Source organism: Penicillium mononematosum (assembly GCF_028829835.1).
Source record: "Penicillium mononematosum strain IBT 11891 chromosome Unknown utg000005l:1.0-9366267.0:1.0-9372171.0, whole genome shotgun sequence".
NCBI classification, from domain to species: domain Eukaryota; kingdom Fungi; phylum Ascomycota; class Eurotiomycetes; order Eurotiales; family Aspergillaceae; genus Penicillium; species Penicillium mononematosum.
Window position 1 is genome coordinate 3,320,291 of NW_026643275.1, and position 16,982 is coordinate 3,337,272.

General features: G+C 49.3%; 8 protein-coding genes across 8 annotated transcripts; 5 read left to right on the forward strand and 3 right to left on the reverse strand.

Moving 5' to 3' along the window:
* Nucleotides 1–122: 122 nt before the first annotated feature.
* N7519_009371 (aromatic alcohol reductase) lies at nt 123–1,142 on the forward strand (the record flags this gene model as incomplete). The annotated part of the gene is made up of 3 exons (XM_057296144.1): nt 123–158; nt 214–627; nt 690–1,142. The coding sequence occupies 3 exons, from the start codon at nt 123–125 to the stop codon at nt 1,140–1,142; spliced, it is 903 nt and encodes a 300-aa protein (XP_057144026.1).
* Nucleotides 1,143–1,719: 577 nt separating this feature from the next.
* On the forward strand, nt 1,720–2,933 carry N7519_009372 (aspartate-semialdehyde dehydrogenase family protein; the record flags this gene model as incomplete). Its single annotated transcript, XM_057296145.1, has 3 exons — nt 1,720–1,750; nt 1,809–2,066; nt 2,128–2,933. 3 exons carry the CDS (start codon nt 1,720–1,722, stop codon nt 2,931–2,933), a joined length of 1,095 nt encoding a protein of 364 aa, XP_057144027.1.
* Nucleotides 2,934–3,122: 189 nt separating this feature from the next.
* Nucleotides 3,123–4,442, forward strand: N7519_009373 (40S ribosomal protein eS4). Its single transcript, XM_057296146.1, has 5 exons — nt 3,123–3,261; nt 3,410–3,547; nt 3,616–3,900; nt 4,033–4,327; nt 4,384–4,442. The coding sequence occupies exons 1-5, from the start codon at nt 3,251–3,253 to the stop codon at nt 4,435–4,437; spliced, it is 783 nt and encodes a 260-aa protein (XP_057144028.1). The 5' UTR covers nt 3,123–3,250; the 3' UTR covers nt 4,438–4,442.
* Nucleotides 4,443–8,297: 3,855 nt separating this feature from the next.
* Nucleotides 8,298–9,925, forward strand: N7519_009374 (RasGEF domain-containing protein; the record flags this gene model as incomplete). The annotated part of the gene is given in 4 exon segments (XM_057296147.1): nt 8,298–9,002; nt 9,066–9,426; nt 9,437–9,552; nt 9,623–9,925. 4 exon segments carry the CDS (start codon nt 8,298–8,300, stop codon nt 9,923–9,925), a joined length of 1,485 nt encoding a protein of 494 aa, XP_057144029.1.
* Nucleotides 9,926–10,685: 760 nt separating this feature from the next.
* On the reverse strand, nt 10,686–11,224 carry N7519_009375 (uncharacterized protein; the record flags this gene model as incomplete). Its single annotated transcript, XM_057296148.1, has 2 exons — nt 10,686–11,094; nt 11,163–11,224. The coding sequence occupies 2 exons, from the start codon at nt 11,222–11,224 to the stop codon at nt 10,686–10,688; spliced, it is 471 nt and encodes a 156-aa protein (XP_057144030.1).
* Nucleotides 11,225–11,665: 441 nt separating this feature from the next.
* N7519_009376 (telomere repeat binding factor family protein) lies at nt 11,666–13,783 on the forward strand (the record flags this gene model as incomplete). Its single annotated transcript, XM_057296149.1, has 3 exons — nt 11,666–12,714; nt 12,858–13,541; nt 13,576–13,783. The coding sequence occupies 3 exons, from the start codon at nt 11,666–11,668 to the stop codon at nt 13,781–13,783; spliced, it is 1,941 nt and encodes a 646-aa protein (XP_057144031.1).
* A 721-nt stretch (nt 13,784–14,504) lies between these two features.
* N7519_009377 (sorting nexin-3) lies at nt 14,505–15,184 on the reverse strand (the record flags this gene model as incomplete). Its single annotated transcript, XM_057296150.1, has 3 exons — nt 14,505–14,533; nt 14,597–14,919; nt 15,102–15,184. 3 exons carry the CDS (start codon nt 15,182–15,184, stop codon nt 14,505–14,507), a joined length of 435 nt encoding a protein of 144 aa, XP_057144032.1.
* A 692-nt stretch (nt 15,185–15,876) lies between these two features.
* N7519_009378 (GFA family protein) lies at nt 15,877–16,881 on the reverse strand (the record flags this gene model as incomplete). Its single annotated transcript, XM_057296151.1, has 1 exon — nt 15,877–16,881. One exon carries the CDS (start codon nt 16,879–16,881, stop codon nt 15,877–15,879), a length of 1,005 nt encoding a protein of 334 aa, XP_057144033.1.
* Nucleotides 16,882–16,982: the final 101 nt, after the last annotated feature.

Here is a 16,982-nt window from a genome sequence, read left to right on the forward strand (position 1 = left end):
GATAGCGCAGGATTAAGACATATAAAGATGTGATTTCAGCCATGATACTGGATATTCCTCAAGCACGAGAACGCAAGTATTTTCATCCAAGAGTAGTTCTTTATCTACAGCATAACCCCAAAATGGCATCCTATTTGAAGAGCGTTGCAATTATTGGCGTACGTCAGGTCCATTCTCAAAGCATACATACTACTTCAGCTGACAGCTTGGTAGGCCAGCGGCAGCATTGGCAAAATCATCCTCGGTGGCCTTGTTGCATCTTCCCAGTTCGAAATTACCGCAATCTCCCGCAAGGAGAGCGAGGCCACTTTCCCACCTGGTGTGACTCTTCTCAAAACCGATTACTCAGAAACAGATCTCGAGGCTGCATTCAAGGGCAAAGACGTCGTCATTTCGGCGGTGGGTGCCAGCGCATTTGGCGAACAGAAGAAGTTTGTCGATGCCGCCGTCCGCGCAGGTGTCAAGCGTTTTATCCCATCTGAGTTCTCAGTAAATAGCCAGAACGACGCTGTGGTGCAGTTACTGCCACTTTTCGGACAGAAGAAGGAACTCATCGAGTACCTCAAGAGTAAGGAGACCGACGGATTGACCTGGACTGGTATTGCTACTTCCGGCTTGTTTGACTGGGTAGGTATTCTATTGCGAATTAGAATTCTTAGGCTTGAGCTAATCTGTGGGTTTTTGAATAGGGTCTTGCGAATGGCTTCTTGGAATTTGACATTGCCAGTCGTACGGCCACTATCTGGGATGGAGGCAACAAGGGTTTCACCCTCACCAACCAGAGGGCCCTCGGTGAAGCTGTTGCTTCTGTCTTGGCGCATCCTCATGAAACCAGGAACCAGTTTCTGTTCATCGCCTCGGTTGAAACCACTCAGAAGGACATCCTTGCTGCTTTGGAGGAGGAGTCAGGACTGAAATGGACCGTGAACGAGACTACCACCAACATTCAAGTCAACGAGGGAGTCGAGAAGCTTGCAGCCGGGGACTTTAATGGCGCTTTTTCTCTGGTTCGGGCCACTGTTTTTGGCAACACCCCGGGTCTTCACTCGAACTATGCCAAAGAGGAGAAGCTGGCAAACAATGTGTTGGGACTTGGAATGGAAACAGTCAACGATGTTGTCAAGCGCGTGCTCAATAAATAGATCAAATATTTAGCCGTATCACAGTCCACTACTGAGTGGCCTTTTCTTTTGACAATCCAAGAATCTCCGTGACTTGCCATAGGAAAAATTGCAAACAAGCCAAATCTTGGGACATTAAACTTTGACCAGAGTCCCACAAGATTTGTCCAATCGGGGAGGAGCATTTTGTCCGAATTCAGAACCCTGACTAAGCGCGGGGCAAGGCAATTGGCTGAGAGCGATATCGCTGTCGGCGTGGAATGTTACAAGCCTTTAACCCGATCATCAGCGAAGCTGTAAGTACACATGTTGTTTCATATTGATATTTTGCTGTGAAACTCGCCTGGGGCTCCATGCCATGTGGTCTGTTAGACATTGAAGTTGGCAGAGCCTCCTATATACTGCATGCGGGGCTCTGAAAACGCTTTGACTCATACAGGCCTCTGGTGGCCAGGCGATATATGACACAACTCGGGATGGGACAGTTGTTGTTATGTATATATTTTAATTAACCCGCTGGTTTTTGACTTATTGGAACTATTGGTTTGCTAACTTACACAAGATTGATACCCGTTTTCATATAAAACTCAAAAGCAAAATGGCTCCTTCATTCCCAAAGAAGAAGTGCGGTACGTTCTCGAATTTTACAGATTATTTTATGCATCATTCAATCCTAACTTGCTATAGGTGTTCTCGGTGCCACTGGCTCCGTGGGCCAGCGCTTTATCCTGTTGCTGGCAGACCACCCCTTCCTTGAGCTTCACGCTGTGGGTGCTTCTGAACGTTCAGCCAACAAGAAATACAAGGATGCCGTGAACTGGAAGCAGTCTTCACCCATGTCCGAGAAGCTCAGCAACTTGGTAATGCGTGACTGCAAGCCTGAGCAGTTCTCGGATTGTGACCTTGTCTTCTCTGGCCTGAACAGCGATGTTGCTGGCGAGACTGGTATGTGATATCAGATGCGTCAGAATTAATAAACTAGAGCATATACTGACATCTCACACAGAAATGGCATTCATTAAGGCTGAGATTCCTGTTTTCTCAAACGCCAAGAACTTCCGCAAGGACCCCATGGTGCCTTTGGTCGTTCCTACTGTGAACCCCCAACATCTGGATCTGATTCCTCACCAGCGCGAGCAGTACGGTCTCAAGAAGGGCTTCCTGGTCTGCAACTCCAACTGCGCTGTTATTGGCATCGTCATTCCCTTCGCAGCTCTCCAGGCTAAGTTTGGCCCCGTCGAGGAAGTCGAGGTCTTCACCGAACAGGCCGTTTCTGGAGCAGGCTACCCCGGTGTACCTACCATGGACATCCTGGACAACGTCATCCCCTACATCAGCGGCGAGGAAGACAAGCTTGAGAACGAAGCCCAGAAGATTCTGGGTTCATTGAATGCCAGCGCCACCGGTTTCGACGAGCAGACTGGACTCCGCATCGGTGCCACTTGCACCCGTGTTGGTGTCACTGACGGCCACATGGCATTCGTTTCCTTGCGTTTCAAGAACCGCCAGACCCCCACCGCCGAGCAGGTCAAGGAGGCTCTGCGGGAGTACAAGTCCGAGGCACAGAAGTTGGGTGCTCCTTCCGCACCAGAGCCCGCGATTAAGGTGTTCGATGCGCCCGACCGTCCCCAGCCCCGCCTGGACCGCGACATCTCCGGTGGATACACAGTAAGTGTTGGTCGGGTTCGTGAAGGTGCCGCAGGTGGTCACTTTGATATCCGATTCGCTGCTCTCTCCCACAACACCGTCATTGGAGCTGCTGGGTCATCCATCCTCAACGCCGAGGTTGCTGTTATCAAGGGCTACGTTTAAGATATTACGGGAAAAGTGGAATTATCAGCGCATGTCAAATAGATACAAATTTTCGTATAAACGAACTAGATCTCATTGTTCTCGATTCCTAAAAGGGAAGTTCACGTGCCCACGGGTGGATCAGGGCCCCGATTGGAGATGACATAAGCAAGTGTTAAAAATCCACTAGTGGAGTCTGATTGGTCTGAGTGGAGAATAGGGCTCACACTCACCACACACTAAGCGAATTCCTCTCTGATTTGGATCATCAGTTCTCGGCTTGAGCCTTCTCTTTCGACACTCCGACCACCTAACCTTCAGTCGACAAATCAGTCAAAATGCGCGGCCCGTAAGTGTCATGAGATCGCCCTCTACATCACTATCCTGCACACTGGCCTCGTCTATCTGCCGGACAGCGAGTTCAGCCAGTCGCTGCGAGAGAGTGATCGAAAATTTCTCGACTTGGAACATCACCACTAACAAGTATGTTTTTGCAGCGGAAAGCACCAGAAGCGCCTCAGTGCGCCCTCGCACTGGCTCTTGGACAAAATGTCCGGAACCTACGCGCCCAAGGCCTCCCCCGGTCCTCACAAGCTCCGGGACTGCCTTCCCCTGATTGTCTTCATCCGTAACCGGTACGCACGCGACATCCTGAATTCCTCGACATGCGACGAACAATCACTGACATTTCTTTCGTTGGCAGTCTCAAGTACGCCCTGAACGGTCGCGAGGTCAAGGCCATCATGATGCAGCGTCTGGTCAAGGTCGACGGCAAGGTCCGCACCGACAGCACCTACCCCGCTGGATTCATGGACGTCATCTCCCTCGAGAAGACCGGCGAGCACTTCCGTCTCATCTACGATACCAAGGGCCGTTTCACCGTCCACCGCATCCAGGCTGAGGAGGCTGAGTACAAGCTCTGCAAGGTCAAGCGTGTTCAGCTCGGCAAGGGCGGGATCCCATTCTTGGTTACGCACGATGCGCGAACGTGAGTTCCACACTCCACAAGTTCCGTGTCATTCAGTCGTTGGACCAAGCTTTGGTTGATCGGCGGAGGACAATGGAAACAGTAAGATCCTATTAGATCAGAACATGGTTTGCTAACTTGCGTGCTCTACAGCATCCGCTACCCCGACCCTGCCATCAAGGTCAACGACACCGTCAAGGTTGACATTGCCACTGGCAAGATCCTCGACTTCGTCAAGTTCGACTCCGGTGTTGTCATCATGGCCACTGGTGGTCGCAACATGGGTCGTGTTGGTGTCATCACTCACCGTGAGCGTCACGATGGTGGTTTCAACATCGTCCACGTTCGCGATGCTCTTGACAACCAGTTCGCTACCCGTGAGTCCAACGTCTTCGTCATTGGACAGGACAAGCCCTGGGTTTCCCTCCCCAAGGGTAAGGGTGTCAAGGTATGTTATATTCCCCGGCATTGATATTTCTGAATTGGTCCTAACATTTTCTCTAGCTCTCCATTGCCGAGGAGCGTGACCGCCGCCGTGCCCACGACCTTGCCAACTAAATTCATAATATCTTCTGATATTCGTGGATTGGCTGGCAGCTTAAAAACAAACACTAAAAACAGTAGCTGGGAAACGGCGTCTTGTCTTGCTTAACGGGCTTGGATAATGCATTCTCGTAGGTTCGAACCATAGCAAACAAAACAGGAACGGGTTAACCGCTTCGTTTCCGAGTGATATGATACCATTTGACGTTACCTTTTTTTCGAATGATTTAATGACCGTATTTATACTTCGTTTCCCTGGATCTTCAACACTACTACTTCCTGGATGATCCGCTCTCATGTCTTTTTGTGCTTGTTCTCTGGTCATCGTTGTCTCGCAATCATCCCAGGTCTAGTTCTTATGTATACATGAAGATCAAGGGACACGTAGTTGTTTTCCTTCTAATCCGTAGTCGAGATGTGAATGCCTCGCATCCAAGAGGCTACTACAGCACGAGGCCTGCTAGCACCAAATCTAGCTCTAGACCAAATCTACTGCAAACTACAGCTCCAGCCGAATCAGCGCAAAAGCCGTTTCAAGCTGAGACGCGGCATCTCAACAGCGATTGAAGACCAGAGACATGCATCATCCCGCTTGAAAAATATATATATTGCCTACATATTCATCTCCGGCGCACCCCGTTAACTCGAATCGATCAATCCATAACAACAGCGCACCAGCGCACCTCGGCTTATCCGATGCAACCGTCCTCCCGTGTCGGTGTACATGGAACACATAGTACATTTAGTACACCGCACCGAGAACGGGGGATTACTAACTTCGAACCCACACCTGGGCAAGCCTGAAGATGGCGATCAGAATAAGAAACTTAAGTCCGGATCTTCTCGACTGGTGTTCTGACTCTCATGCTCGCGATTTATTTATTGACTCTCGCCCAAGCAGCCCAGTTGCCCGCTCCACGATAATGGCGATCAGTGGCGATCACGAGGTGTCGCGGCCCAATTGATGTGTGTAGATGGGGATTGATGTCCACATACTGTGTACTCGGTAATGAAAATCGAGGTGTGTCCGGCATATGGAGCTAGCTCATGTGATGCAATAGTAAAAAGTGTCCGATGTGGAGTTGTTTCTGATTTGTTTTATAAAAAAAAACCTAAATTATATAAGTAATTCCTATAATTCGTTCAGCTTGAGGTTCATTTTCAAGTCGCCAAGTATTTTGACAAGCGCCCACAACATATATATATATATATATGTTGGCGCTTGATAGAGCTATTTGTGGAAGAAATTAGGTACATATATACTCCATAGACGTACGCCTACTTAATACTGTACATATAAGCGAGCAAGCATATGCAAAACAAGCAGGTAAAGAGGCCCAGAGTCTAAGAATAACTTATTCGCCTCCGCTGTCGGGCCGGATCGCGGAGGGGCTCCCTCATTCTCTATGGGGATGAGCGGATCTTAAAAGTCGTGGCGACTCGAGAGAGAGCAATGGCTTTATAGAATGGGTGCTTGCTCCATCCAATCCAGACATGCCTACCACACCTTCCCGAGGGCAAGGGATGAGAGAGCCAAACAGCCCGCACATCCAGTCCTTGGAAGTATCTTTTCTCTCTTAAATTTCTCCGACGGCTTACGGGTGGGGATGGTAACAATGGAGGGAGGGAACAGCAATCTGATATATCCAAACTCAATTTCAGCACTGGGCCGTCCCACGTTTGGATCGCCGCCGGGGATACTGGGGATAAGATATGCGTGTTCCAAGCACCATACTGTTGGTAACATGCACGACAGCATTGAAGCCATATGATTCGTGACCCGTCATTTATGCACTGTGGGGAGAGGTGAACTGGCCTCTGCAGGGGTTAGCGGTAGTGGAACCAGGAATGGAAAGGCAAGGTCGGTCTAGGAAGGTGGCAAGGGGATGTTGCCTCGATTCGATTGTATTGCTGCATGCTGCATTCTAGGTGGCTGGCTGCACTGACAAACATGTTAGCATGTGTGGGGATTTGGAATCCCTAACCAAGACGTACAATCGGGCATACAATCTGGGGGATACACAACAATGCAGTTGTGGATTACTTTGTAACCGTGACCCCTGGGATCTAGAATATTGTGTACTTTTACTCAAGTGCCCAATTGATCAATTGTATGTGTCGGAAATCTAGACGTTGGGCCGAGACTTGTTGGAACTCGGTAGTGGCTCTGGTATTCTCTGCAGAACGCCGCACTTCCAATTAGTATTAGAGGTGGAACCCTAATATAAATAAGAAATCAAGTTGCAAAACCTAGAAACTCAGACTCAGGGACATCACCCTTTATAACATGATATCACAAACTTTAACGTGGATCCGAGATCTGTCCCAGTCCCAGGGAACTGGGAACTGGGTCTATGGAGAGACCTTGGGAATCTTCGAATTTCACGTGGTATGATTGAAAATCATGAGACTGGAGAATGTACGGAGTACCCATCGTAGATTTACTTACATTGTATTACTCACATTGTACTTTATGCAACTGGTATCTTAGGAAACTGCTATGTGGTGCAGTGGGAATGTGGAAGGATTCCAGGAGCATGGGATAATTGGAACATATGCCGATCCTTTTTTAAGATATTTGAACCTTGGGGGGGGGCGGGCCTCTAGCGGTGTACATAAAGGAATCTCACAAGGATTCAACACGGGTAGGATTGTTGTTTCTAATTGAACGAGAACGAAAGGTTAATATGGGATTATATGCTATAAGGATTTAATGATATTGGTACGGAGTACTTCGTATACAACAGAATATATAATAACGGCCCCCTGTTATCTTTACCATTTTAGGTTATAAAGTTCAATACTTGTTCCTGATTACCTCAATTGGAAATTCGCCCACCTGGGCAGAACTGTACGCTTATATGGCCCATCAATATATATATGATTGACGGGCAAACCAATTTGCGGACTTCCGTAAAATCAGAAACAAAAGATTCTAAAGTGTTCTAGGGTGTTCCATTCCTATATCCCCTGTACGGAGTAGTCCGGACTCCAAAAGAGATTCTTTGTTACTCCACATTGGCATTTTACGGCCACTACGTTAGCGCCCATTTTTGTGTATATGATCTGGAATCAATGGACCAATGGTCAATTTTAGAGTGGAGATGCTATCTGTCTCTCATATATCCCATACGTACGGAGTACCGAGTACTCCATATTATCTCTTTGTCTTGACAAATTAGACTTCCTCTTTTTTTCCAGAATCTTTGTTAAGGTTGACCGCTTCTCAACCGATTCCTTCAGCAACTCTCCTTGTATCATTGTATCCTTGTATCCTTAACCGAGCCAAATCTTTTTTTTTTTCGCTGCAGCCCAACGGCCAACGGGTGTTCGGCATAACAATCTCGGTAACCAGCAGAGAAGCCCAACTTGCAGATCTCATTAATCCATGGAGTTCACCAGTTTCTCCCCGATCTAGGGAGGTTCCGGCCCCGAAGTAACTCTATATACTCCCCAATGACAATATTTCCTCTTTCTCCCGACGGCTCTTCCCGTTAACCTTCTGGGATCAGCGCCCTTGTTAATATGCCCAGAGTTTCCCTGACCCATTTTCAACCCTCGTGATGTGTCGAACGTGGCGGAAGTAACAGGGATAAAGGAAATTCATCTCTCTTATATTTAAAACCAATCACCCTCCTCCTTTCCGAGCAACCCGCTTGTTTTATTATCTGTGCGTTATTTAGTTTTCCCATTTCTCGTTCCCATGCTCCTCTCTCTCACGTCGCGTTTAACATATAACATACACCTCTCCCTGGACATCCCCTGTAATTACTCTATTCAAGCGCCGTGTTACATGAGCGTCAGCGTGTACTTTGCCTAATGTGTTGGCCTTGAAATTTTTTTTTTTTTAAAACTCCCCAATGGTGACCGCATAAATGCAATCGACCAGCCCAGAAGAATCGGCCTTTGAACCGCCTCCCCAGACCTTTTCCACTCCAGGGGACAGGCAATATTCGTTACCCAAGGAAGTGACCATGTCGGCTCAATCTAGCATTGCGGCTTCGGACTGGGGACATTCTTACCCATCAATCTTCCAACTCAACTTGGAAATCCCCGCCTTTTTCATGCCTTATCGCTGGTGGGAAGACGAGGCGACAACTGTGTTCTGGGCGTTCGATATCCAAGGAATTAGCCGTGTGATCCAATTCGGGCTCTTTCGCGACGAAAACTTCCCGAGGACCTCGCTTTGCGCTCGAAATGTGGACACAATTGACACCTTCTTGATGGCACTGTCTGAGCCGCACGAGTACCAGCTCCTTGGGAACCTCTCTCATATACAGAGGGTGGAGGAGATCCTACGCCGGTCGAGTATATCTCCTTTCCAGGCGATTCCTTGGAGTTGGCTCCCGCCGCAGCCGAGCTCTACTCAAGATGCGCGGGAAATCGCTGCCGCAATTGAGGCCGAGAGCCATTTCCACTTTAGGCAGGTTGCCTTCGAAGAGCTTGTACGGGCTGCCCTCGGATACAATGCTATCTTTGTCGAGTGGTTCCTACAGCAGCATGAGGCTCTTTATATTATTCTCCGGGATCATCTGGGCGCCTATCCGGAGTGCATTCCTCTGTACACAGAAGTGGAAAAGGTACGTTCATTAAGTTACCCGGCTATAGTCATCATTGCATAGAGCTTCAGCTGACTTCTATAGCATCTTCGGTCACGGAGTCCATTCGCACATCGAGCGTTGGTCCAGTGCCTTATGGCTGTGCGACCTAGGGGAAATCGTGACGTGACTAAACCCACCGCTGGGTTCGAATTCATCGCAGGCCCTATTCAGGCCCTATTCAAGGAGCAGCCAGGAAGGCTTATTGCTATGCTTAAGATGTTAAGTGTCTTGACAATCCGATTTCGCCGAAAGTATGTCCATGCTCCTACTATGGATTGGAGGACTCCATTTGATACCTCTATTCCTTTTCTGGACGATTATCTCGAGTCGACATCTCCAACGGACTTGGCCCGCAGCATGAGAGGCCTGGACGAGCACCACTTTGCCGAGTTAACCCGGCAAAGTCTCAATAGCAGAGGATGCAGTCGTGGGGCAATTGAAGGTTCAGTGGCGCGAACTCAGCGTTTCTGTCTGGGAATGCTGCGCTGCACTTCCAGACCTGATCCCATATCTACAAGAATGTGCACAGGTGAGCAGTCTTAGCAAAGTCGCTGAGGTCCGAATGTCAAAGCCCTCTAACCGTACAATCATCTACACAGACGCTCTTAACAACACGGAATTATCATTCTTTCACGGCTATTATCAAAGGCCTGCACACCTACAGCATCTTAAAAACGCGCCCTGGCAACACAGGCACCCAAGGAAACGTGATCACCCTCGACACTCTGTTTCCGCAGGAAATCCTTTCCCTCATGAGCCCAGCTCAGAACTTTGCCGCCTATCGCCAGCACTACCAAAAATTCCCCGGCATTCCTTTCCTGATCCCTCACCTCCGTGATCACAAAGAAAACGGCGAAGCCGTTCTTCAGCCAGTTTTCCAGTATCTGCAAAGCACCCAATAAACCCAACAGAGGTAGTCACCAGATCAGCCTGCTTAGGCTCCCGACTTCGGTGAGAGAATAAAAGCAACCTACCTGGGCGTGTGCTTGGCTTGTGTGGCTGCAGGTGGCGAGACCAGCTCGAAGGCCGTGGGCTAAATATTTCAATTGTTTGTCTTGCCGGTCAGCTAATGCATTGATGGGGTGTTTTCCTTGGCAGTCTTACGAGGGATCTACATGAGATGACCTCAAATACTATATTTTATGATCTGTATTTCTACTCTGATACCCATGCTAGTATCGGGCACCACCGGGGAGTTCGGCGTTGCATTATGCTAATATGAATCTATTTTTCCTTTTTCTCCCCCAGTGACATTCGAGATTATATTTACACTTGCATATGGGCGCTCATTGGATCTGAAAACGCAACCAGATCAGTCTATCTCCATAATCCCCAATGCAGTCAAGCAAATACAAGCATACCAGCAGATCCACCTAGCCACATCCTACCTAGGTACGCACGATCCTATCTCCCTTTCGCGCCGTTCAAGAACCTACGAATCAGATGGCACCCATTGCATCCGAAGAGCCGCCTCAGGCAAGAGTAAAGCCAAGGTTAAACCGCGCAGATATGCAGTTCCACGCACACGCAAGGGAGGGAATGGGGACGAGGGTGAGCCAAAGACCCCGCCCAAAGTTTCTTTGTTTTTTTTTTCTCGGTGTCAAGGAAAGGACAGTGTGCATATAACTATTGGTCGGGCCAACCAAAGCAGGAGGTCACACCTCACTCCCGTTTTGCAGCCGCCTTAGGCGCCTTCGCATATCCAAAAATGCCCAAGAAATAAGCGATCCTATTGACGAACAGGAACGTCGTGATCCCAATGTTACCCCAGGTCAAAGCGTTCCATGCCCCGACGTCCGCAAACGCGTCCCAGCCCATCGCCAAGTACGTGGCGTAGACATGGCCTACATCGGCGATGGCCAGCCCGATTAGATAGTTGCGCAGTACTCTTGGCTCTGTTGTGGCGTGGCAGACACCCACCCCGACTAGGAAGAGGAGGGAATAGACATTGCCGAGTTGGTAGGCGAGTGCGACGCTGCTTGGGTGTAAGGTGGCTGGGGCTGCGATGGTGGGTGTTTGCCCGGCGATAAAGCCTTGGAGGTCGTAGAGGGGGAAGACACTGCCGAGGGCCCTGCATTAATGATGGTAGGGTCAGTAGTATTCTTGGATGGTTGGTTGAAAGGGTTAAGCTGGGCGTACAGTGAGATAGGTTCAAGGACGCCAAATAGGATGTGTGGCCATGTTGGGAAAATGGTGGGCATTTTGAGGACCTGTGGCATTCAATGTTATTCTTTTTTGTGTCTTTTAAATTGTTGCGCTTTGGTCCTGACTGTAATTCTCTCGGAGCGGTCTGTATAAACAAAGCTCTCGGTAGCTTTACTTCTGTGGAGACAAAGGCAACTCACGTTTTAGTTACCGACCACGTCAAATAACAATTATAGAATGTCAATTATATAATTAAATCCGATCAAATCAATCAGCAGAGTCCAATTGAGATCCTTCGAAAGGGAATTGCCAGGGGATCTCGACAGGATGCCAGCTGACGTAGACACCTCCCAGGGCCCGCTTTATTGGCACCCGTCACCGCCCGGACCTGTTATCGCCATGGTCTTATCAGAGCTTCATGTCCTGACCCCCAAAGGCATGGACGAAATATGTCAGGGACACACAGGATGGTATGAAATCTGTGATAGCTGGTCGAAATGGAATCTTCGAGTGCCTTGCGGCCTCTTGACGAATCACTACTCCGCGAACTCCCTCAACTCTCTCTCCGTATCGCCCCTCTACGAGAACCAGTATCATCACGAACCCTAAGCGTCCCATCGCCCCTCGAACCCAATGCTAGTGGAGCAAGGGACTCGAATAATATCTCCAATTCAAACAGCAATAGCGGAAAGATCCAGGCAAATGCAAAGGAAGGCTTGCCGACAGTTACGGAATTTCTGAACGCTGCTCGCATCAGGAAAACCGAACTTTCAGCAGACTCTCAGTCAAATGTGGAACGTCCGCCAAGGCCGATACTTCCTGCTTTTGTGAATCTTCGTGCCCTGGAAAAGTTTCCATTTTCGTCGTCTTTCGATGATGATGCCCTCCAAGGGCCCCGCAAGCGTCGACGTCGAGATCCCCAGCCTGATTCATTCAGCGAGCATCTACAGTTACCTATCCCCCAGGCCCAGAAGGAGCAACGGCCTCCTCCATTTGGGCCATTTGCTATTTTAAATGGATTGAATGAGCCCCCGCCCAATGCTGCACTTCTTCCACCGATCGAGGCTGGGTCTAATATCTCCCAGCTTTTGAATAAGCCCTCCCGAGGCGATGCTGCTGTTGACTCTGGGACGTCAGTTTCGGCTCATGCCGCGATATCAGATGGCCAGCCTGCGGAAAGACGAGATACTAGACTTGAGGACATCCTCAGAACGTCTCTCAATGCGGATGGAGACCACGACCAAAATGATAATGTTGGAAATGTTCAAAGCACTAACCCAGTGGATCCAGATGAGATTGCCCTGGCCGTTCGTGAAGCAGAAAAGCTCAAGGAGAGTAAGGAATCGCCACTCCCTCCTGCAGCAGATGCGCCAATGTCTCCTAAAACCCGTGGCCGGTCCCGTAAAAACCTGAGAAAGTGGTCCGAAGAAGAGACGACTAATCTACTTCGGGGCGTGATTAAATGCGGTATTGGCAACTGGACTGCTATTCTTGCTCAACCGGAATTGAAGTTCAATCAGCGAACTGCCTCAAATTTGAAAGACAGGTATGCTCGGTTCTTCGCCAACTGTATGGTCTTATGCTAAAGCGTCGCTATGCTGAAGATTCCGAGTCTTATGTCCATGGGCATACAGGTAAACAATGTGAATCTCTGGAGTCATTTAATCGGAATCGCTAATATTACCACAGCGCATCCGATCCCGACTTGGCTGCAAAACAACTACATGACACTCTCGCTAACAACCTACTCAAAGCCAAAGCAGAGGGCTCTGATGAACCGTCCGGCAAACTCCACCTCTCCCATCTAATACCCTCCAACTTCGAACCAAACTCTGGAGCAGGAAGCCCGGCTTGCAATCCTCAAGAACCATCGATCTCGAGTACCGCACCCGACACAGATCCCAGGGATAGTACCACTGCTCAATCACAGTCGCCCTCATCAGGAAACAGCACACCCGCTCTCTCAAGCAAGTCCCGCACAACGCTCGCGTCTCTCGGAATCCCCGAACCACATGTCTCAAGAACCAAACGTCGCTCTCGGCGACCCTTCACAGCCGCCGAGGACGAAGCCCTCCTTAAAGGCTATGCAGTGCACGGCTTCCAATGGACCCTAATCCAGCAAGATTCACGCTTGAACCTAAGTCACCGCAAAGCGACAGATCTCCGCGACCGCTTCAGAACCAAGTTCCCACACGCCTATCGTGACGGAGGTTCTGTAAGCGGAAAAGCCCTTACAAGCCAAAACCAGGCCCAAGAGTCCGCTGTAGGCACGTCGACCCCCCGTCCCCATGCTGGCAACACCGAACAATCTCCGAGCAAGGCTTATGCCATGACTCCGACTCAGACTCCGGCTACCACTCCTCGCACCTCGGTGTCGAGGAGTCGTCACGCTGCTACCCCTTCCCAGTCCAATCCCGCCCAGATTGATCCTGCGCTGTTGCCCCCGCCTCCGCAGGGCTTTTTTGGAGCATTCGATGTATCTTCCGCCCGCTGCAGCTGCAGGTGCGCTTTCTTTCTCTTTGGATGATGGCCCTGGGACGGGTGCTTCTTCTGCGGTAGAGACACCGTGGGAAGATAATACCCTCGCTCCTATGATTTGGGATGAATTGACCTAGTCAGGGACAAGCCTTGGATGTACCATGTCGCCAACGCATGTCATGGATTTTCACATTTCACTTGTTAATGTTTTTTGCCTTCTCATTCCATTGTCATTCTCACTTTATTCTCTTTCTTACTCGGCTTCTGATGTTCGATACTCTGTGGAGCATTGTTATACCATCTTTCATTGTTCTCTGGCCTGTTTCCTGTTTTCATTATTGATCTATATCCCGCAGTACACGATGGTTTTTGCTGCAGTTTGTATCCCATATAAGTTTTCTTTCGCAGTTCAATGTCATTGACAATTAGATTGATACCAACGAGAAGGATAGTATCATGAAAGATGAGGTCAAATAAAATAATGATGATAGATTGCTGGGGAAAAGAAAAGAAAAACTAAGAAAAAGCGCCTGTCCAATTAAGATAACAAATAAAACCTGTCTGTACTTGCTGTATCTGCATCTGATTGAGAAGAAAGAAGCGGTGGACTCGGATATCAAACGAGCATAAAGAAATTCAAGCAATGATCGTCACATAGCATACACTGCGGGTACCCATTTTCAATCGCGAAAGATATCTGTCGTGGAAAGGACATGAGAGTGAGGGAACCGGAGAAGAGGGGAAACTGGAGATGAAGGTGAGAAAGGAAATCCAGAAAGGCCAAATGCAAGGCCCATCCAATCCTGAGAAATGAGGCATGCTTCTCGTCAATGAATTAATGGTAAAGGCACTAGCCATCTACCATGCATTGCGGTCCCAGTTAGGATCTGCAAAATGAGCATTAGCATACATTCAACAGTAATCTGCACAAATGACTCGAACAAACTCACCTTGTATGAAACTAGCAAGGACCTTACTCCCCGTCTGCAGAAGAGGGTGTCCAGCGACGATCTGCAGGAAGCGCTGCAGACCCTCGCGGCGATGCTCGATGACGTCGTCGCTGAACCGGTTGGTGAAGACCTTCCCGGGGAGCGGGGGTATAGTGACGCGCGTGCTCTCGCGCTCCAGGATGTCGCGGAAATACTCGAAATCGGAGTACCGGCGGCGCACGACGGAGTGTTTCAATTTGAAGGCGGGGATGTTGGTCCGGCACACAATCTCGTACGACGTGTACATGTTGCGAGATGTGCCGTGGGTCTGGGGGGTTGCGGACCTGTTGCAGTCATTGTTAGTCTGGGTGTTCGTTGTTGGCGTTGTTAGTGCCCGATGGGTGGTGATGCGATTTTGAGTGGGGTATGGGGGCTGATTAGGGGAGAGATATGGGCACGAGACTCTGGGGTATTGGGGTGGGCGATTGATTCAGGTGTGGGTATTGGGCATTCTGCATCAAGCAACTCACTTCCATCTCGAGGAAGTTCTCCTGGGGGTCCATAGATCTCCTCGAAGGACTGCTGTCGCGATTCTGGGACGGACTGCATCTTGGTGGGGTTGGGGTGATGCGGATGGAAAGTTGAGGGGAAGGCGAGCGGACTTTTATATTTCAAATGCCCAGATTGGGAGCGTTATTCGATTAGACAGCTTGTCTCACTCTAATTCCCTGGAACTGAACACCAGAGAGCAGATCCTAAGGAACCCGAGCTCGGAAGTTGGAGAAGCATCTCTATCAGTGGGGACCGGGGAAATCATTGATCCGCCATTTTGGCTTATCTGACAGCCGTTTTCTGATGTCGCATATATCCACGGATGTATACACCCGGGGACCAGTTGTTTGGTGCTCTTTTTTGATTCTTTTGTCTAATAAAGGGCTATTCCCCCTACTGCCTTATACTAACACCTAGGAATATGACTTCAGCTTCAGCGACCTAGACATCAAAACCATTTAATCCAAATTGGTCTAGTCTAATGATCCACCCGCCTACAAAAAATATACGGGCCCTCATCTCCTAAGATATTGTAGCTAGAACTAAGAGAATCCCTTATCCTAAATAAGTAAAGTCCGATACGTCTTCCTATGAAGACCTCTCATGCTATCCACATCTTATTGGAGCCAGTCTGACCACAAAAGCTAAGCACATTGAGCGAGCACAAGAACATTGATAGAATATCTATTGTCTTACCACCAGAAGGCTAGAGATACTATGCTATCTCAAAATCCTGAGGATGCCCCCGTTCAGCCCCCCCATCGCTGCATCCCTTCGATCAGCGCACGGCTAAATCCGGCGTGATACCGCATTCCGTTCTCCGGCCATGATGCCCGCCCAGCTCTCCACACGCTCCAGTTCTCAGCCATAGCGCCTTCAGGCGCGCGTAGGATTCCCATCGCCACATCTACAATCTCCGGTCGTCCATCACAATGATAAAAGACAGTTGCACCACAAGTCCCGCAGAATACCCGGAGTACATCTTTCGAGGAGCGATAGCCCTTCGCTGATCCGATCAATAAGTTCTTCGGCAAACGCGGCGTGATATGATCAAGGGATACAAATATCCAACTGATGACATGTGTGCCAGTAACCAATCGACAGTCGTCGCAGAGATCCATAGATGCAAGCCACTTGCTCTTGTCCAAGGATGAAATCCATCCTTTACTTCGAGGACTTGCGACGAATTCCTCGCTAGGGCGGGCAATGGTGAAAGAGACTCCACCGCAATGACACTGCGCTAGGAGCTCTTTGCTTTCGGGATCAGGTGGCTGCGAATCGCTCCCGGCTATAGCCTGCGGAGATAGACCTAGATTTTCGGTCTCCATTCGATGTCCGTCAATGACCGAAAACACAGCTGCTAGACCACCGTCCGGTGCAGAGGTCGGAAGCATATGGGCGTTGAACTTCCAAATGCCTTCATCCTCTCTATTGGCATCGAAGATTGCGGGAGTGATTACCCATTGACCATCAGCTCCTCCAATCTGGCAGCCACAAGTGCTGCAGAAATAGCCCGTCGCTGTTGATGCTGGGTGTCGATAACTAGTCAGTTTGTTGAGGCTGGATGGTGCAATAAATTGAGGCTCCACACCAACTGGTAGTGGTGCGTGAAAGCTGCATGGTGCGCCGTGGGTGTAACGACATATGCTACAGTGACATAGGTGTATGTTCAAGGGAAAACATTCGGTTGGAACGGCGACAGTAAACTGGACATTCTTGCAGTGGCACGAAGCCATTAACGTCTTAGTAGCCATCTTTGCTTCACAAAATGAGAAGTCCTTAAAGCATTACGAAGATGAAAGTGGGGGTTAGGGTCTATTTGTGAAGGTCGGTTGCACGGGCCAGGATGCAAGGT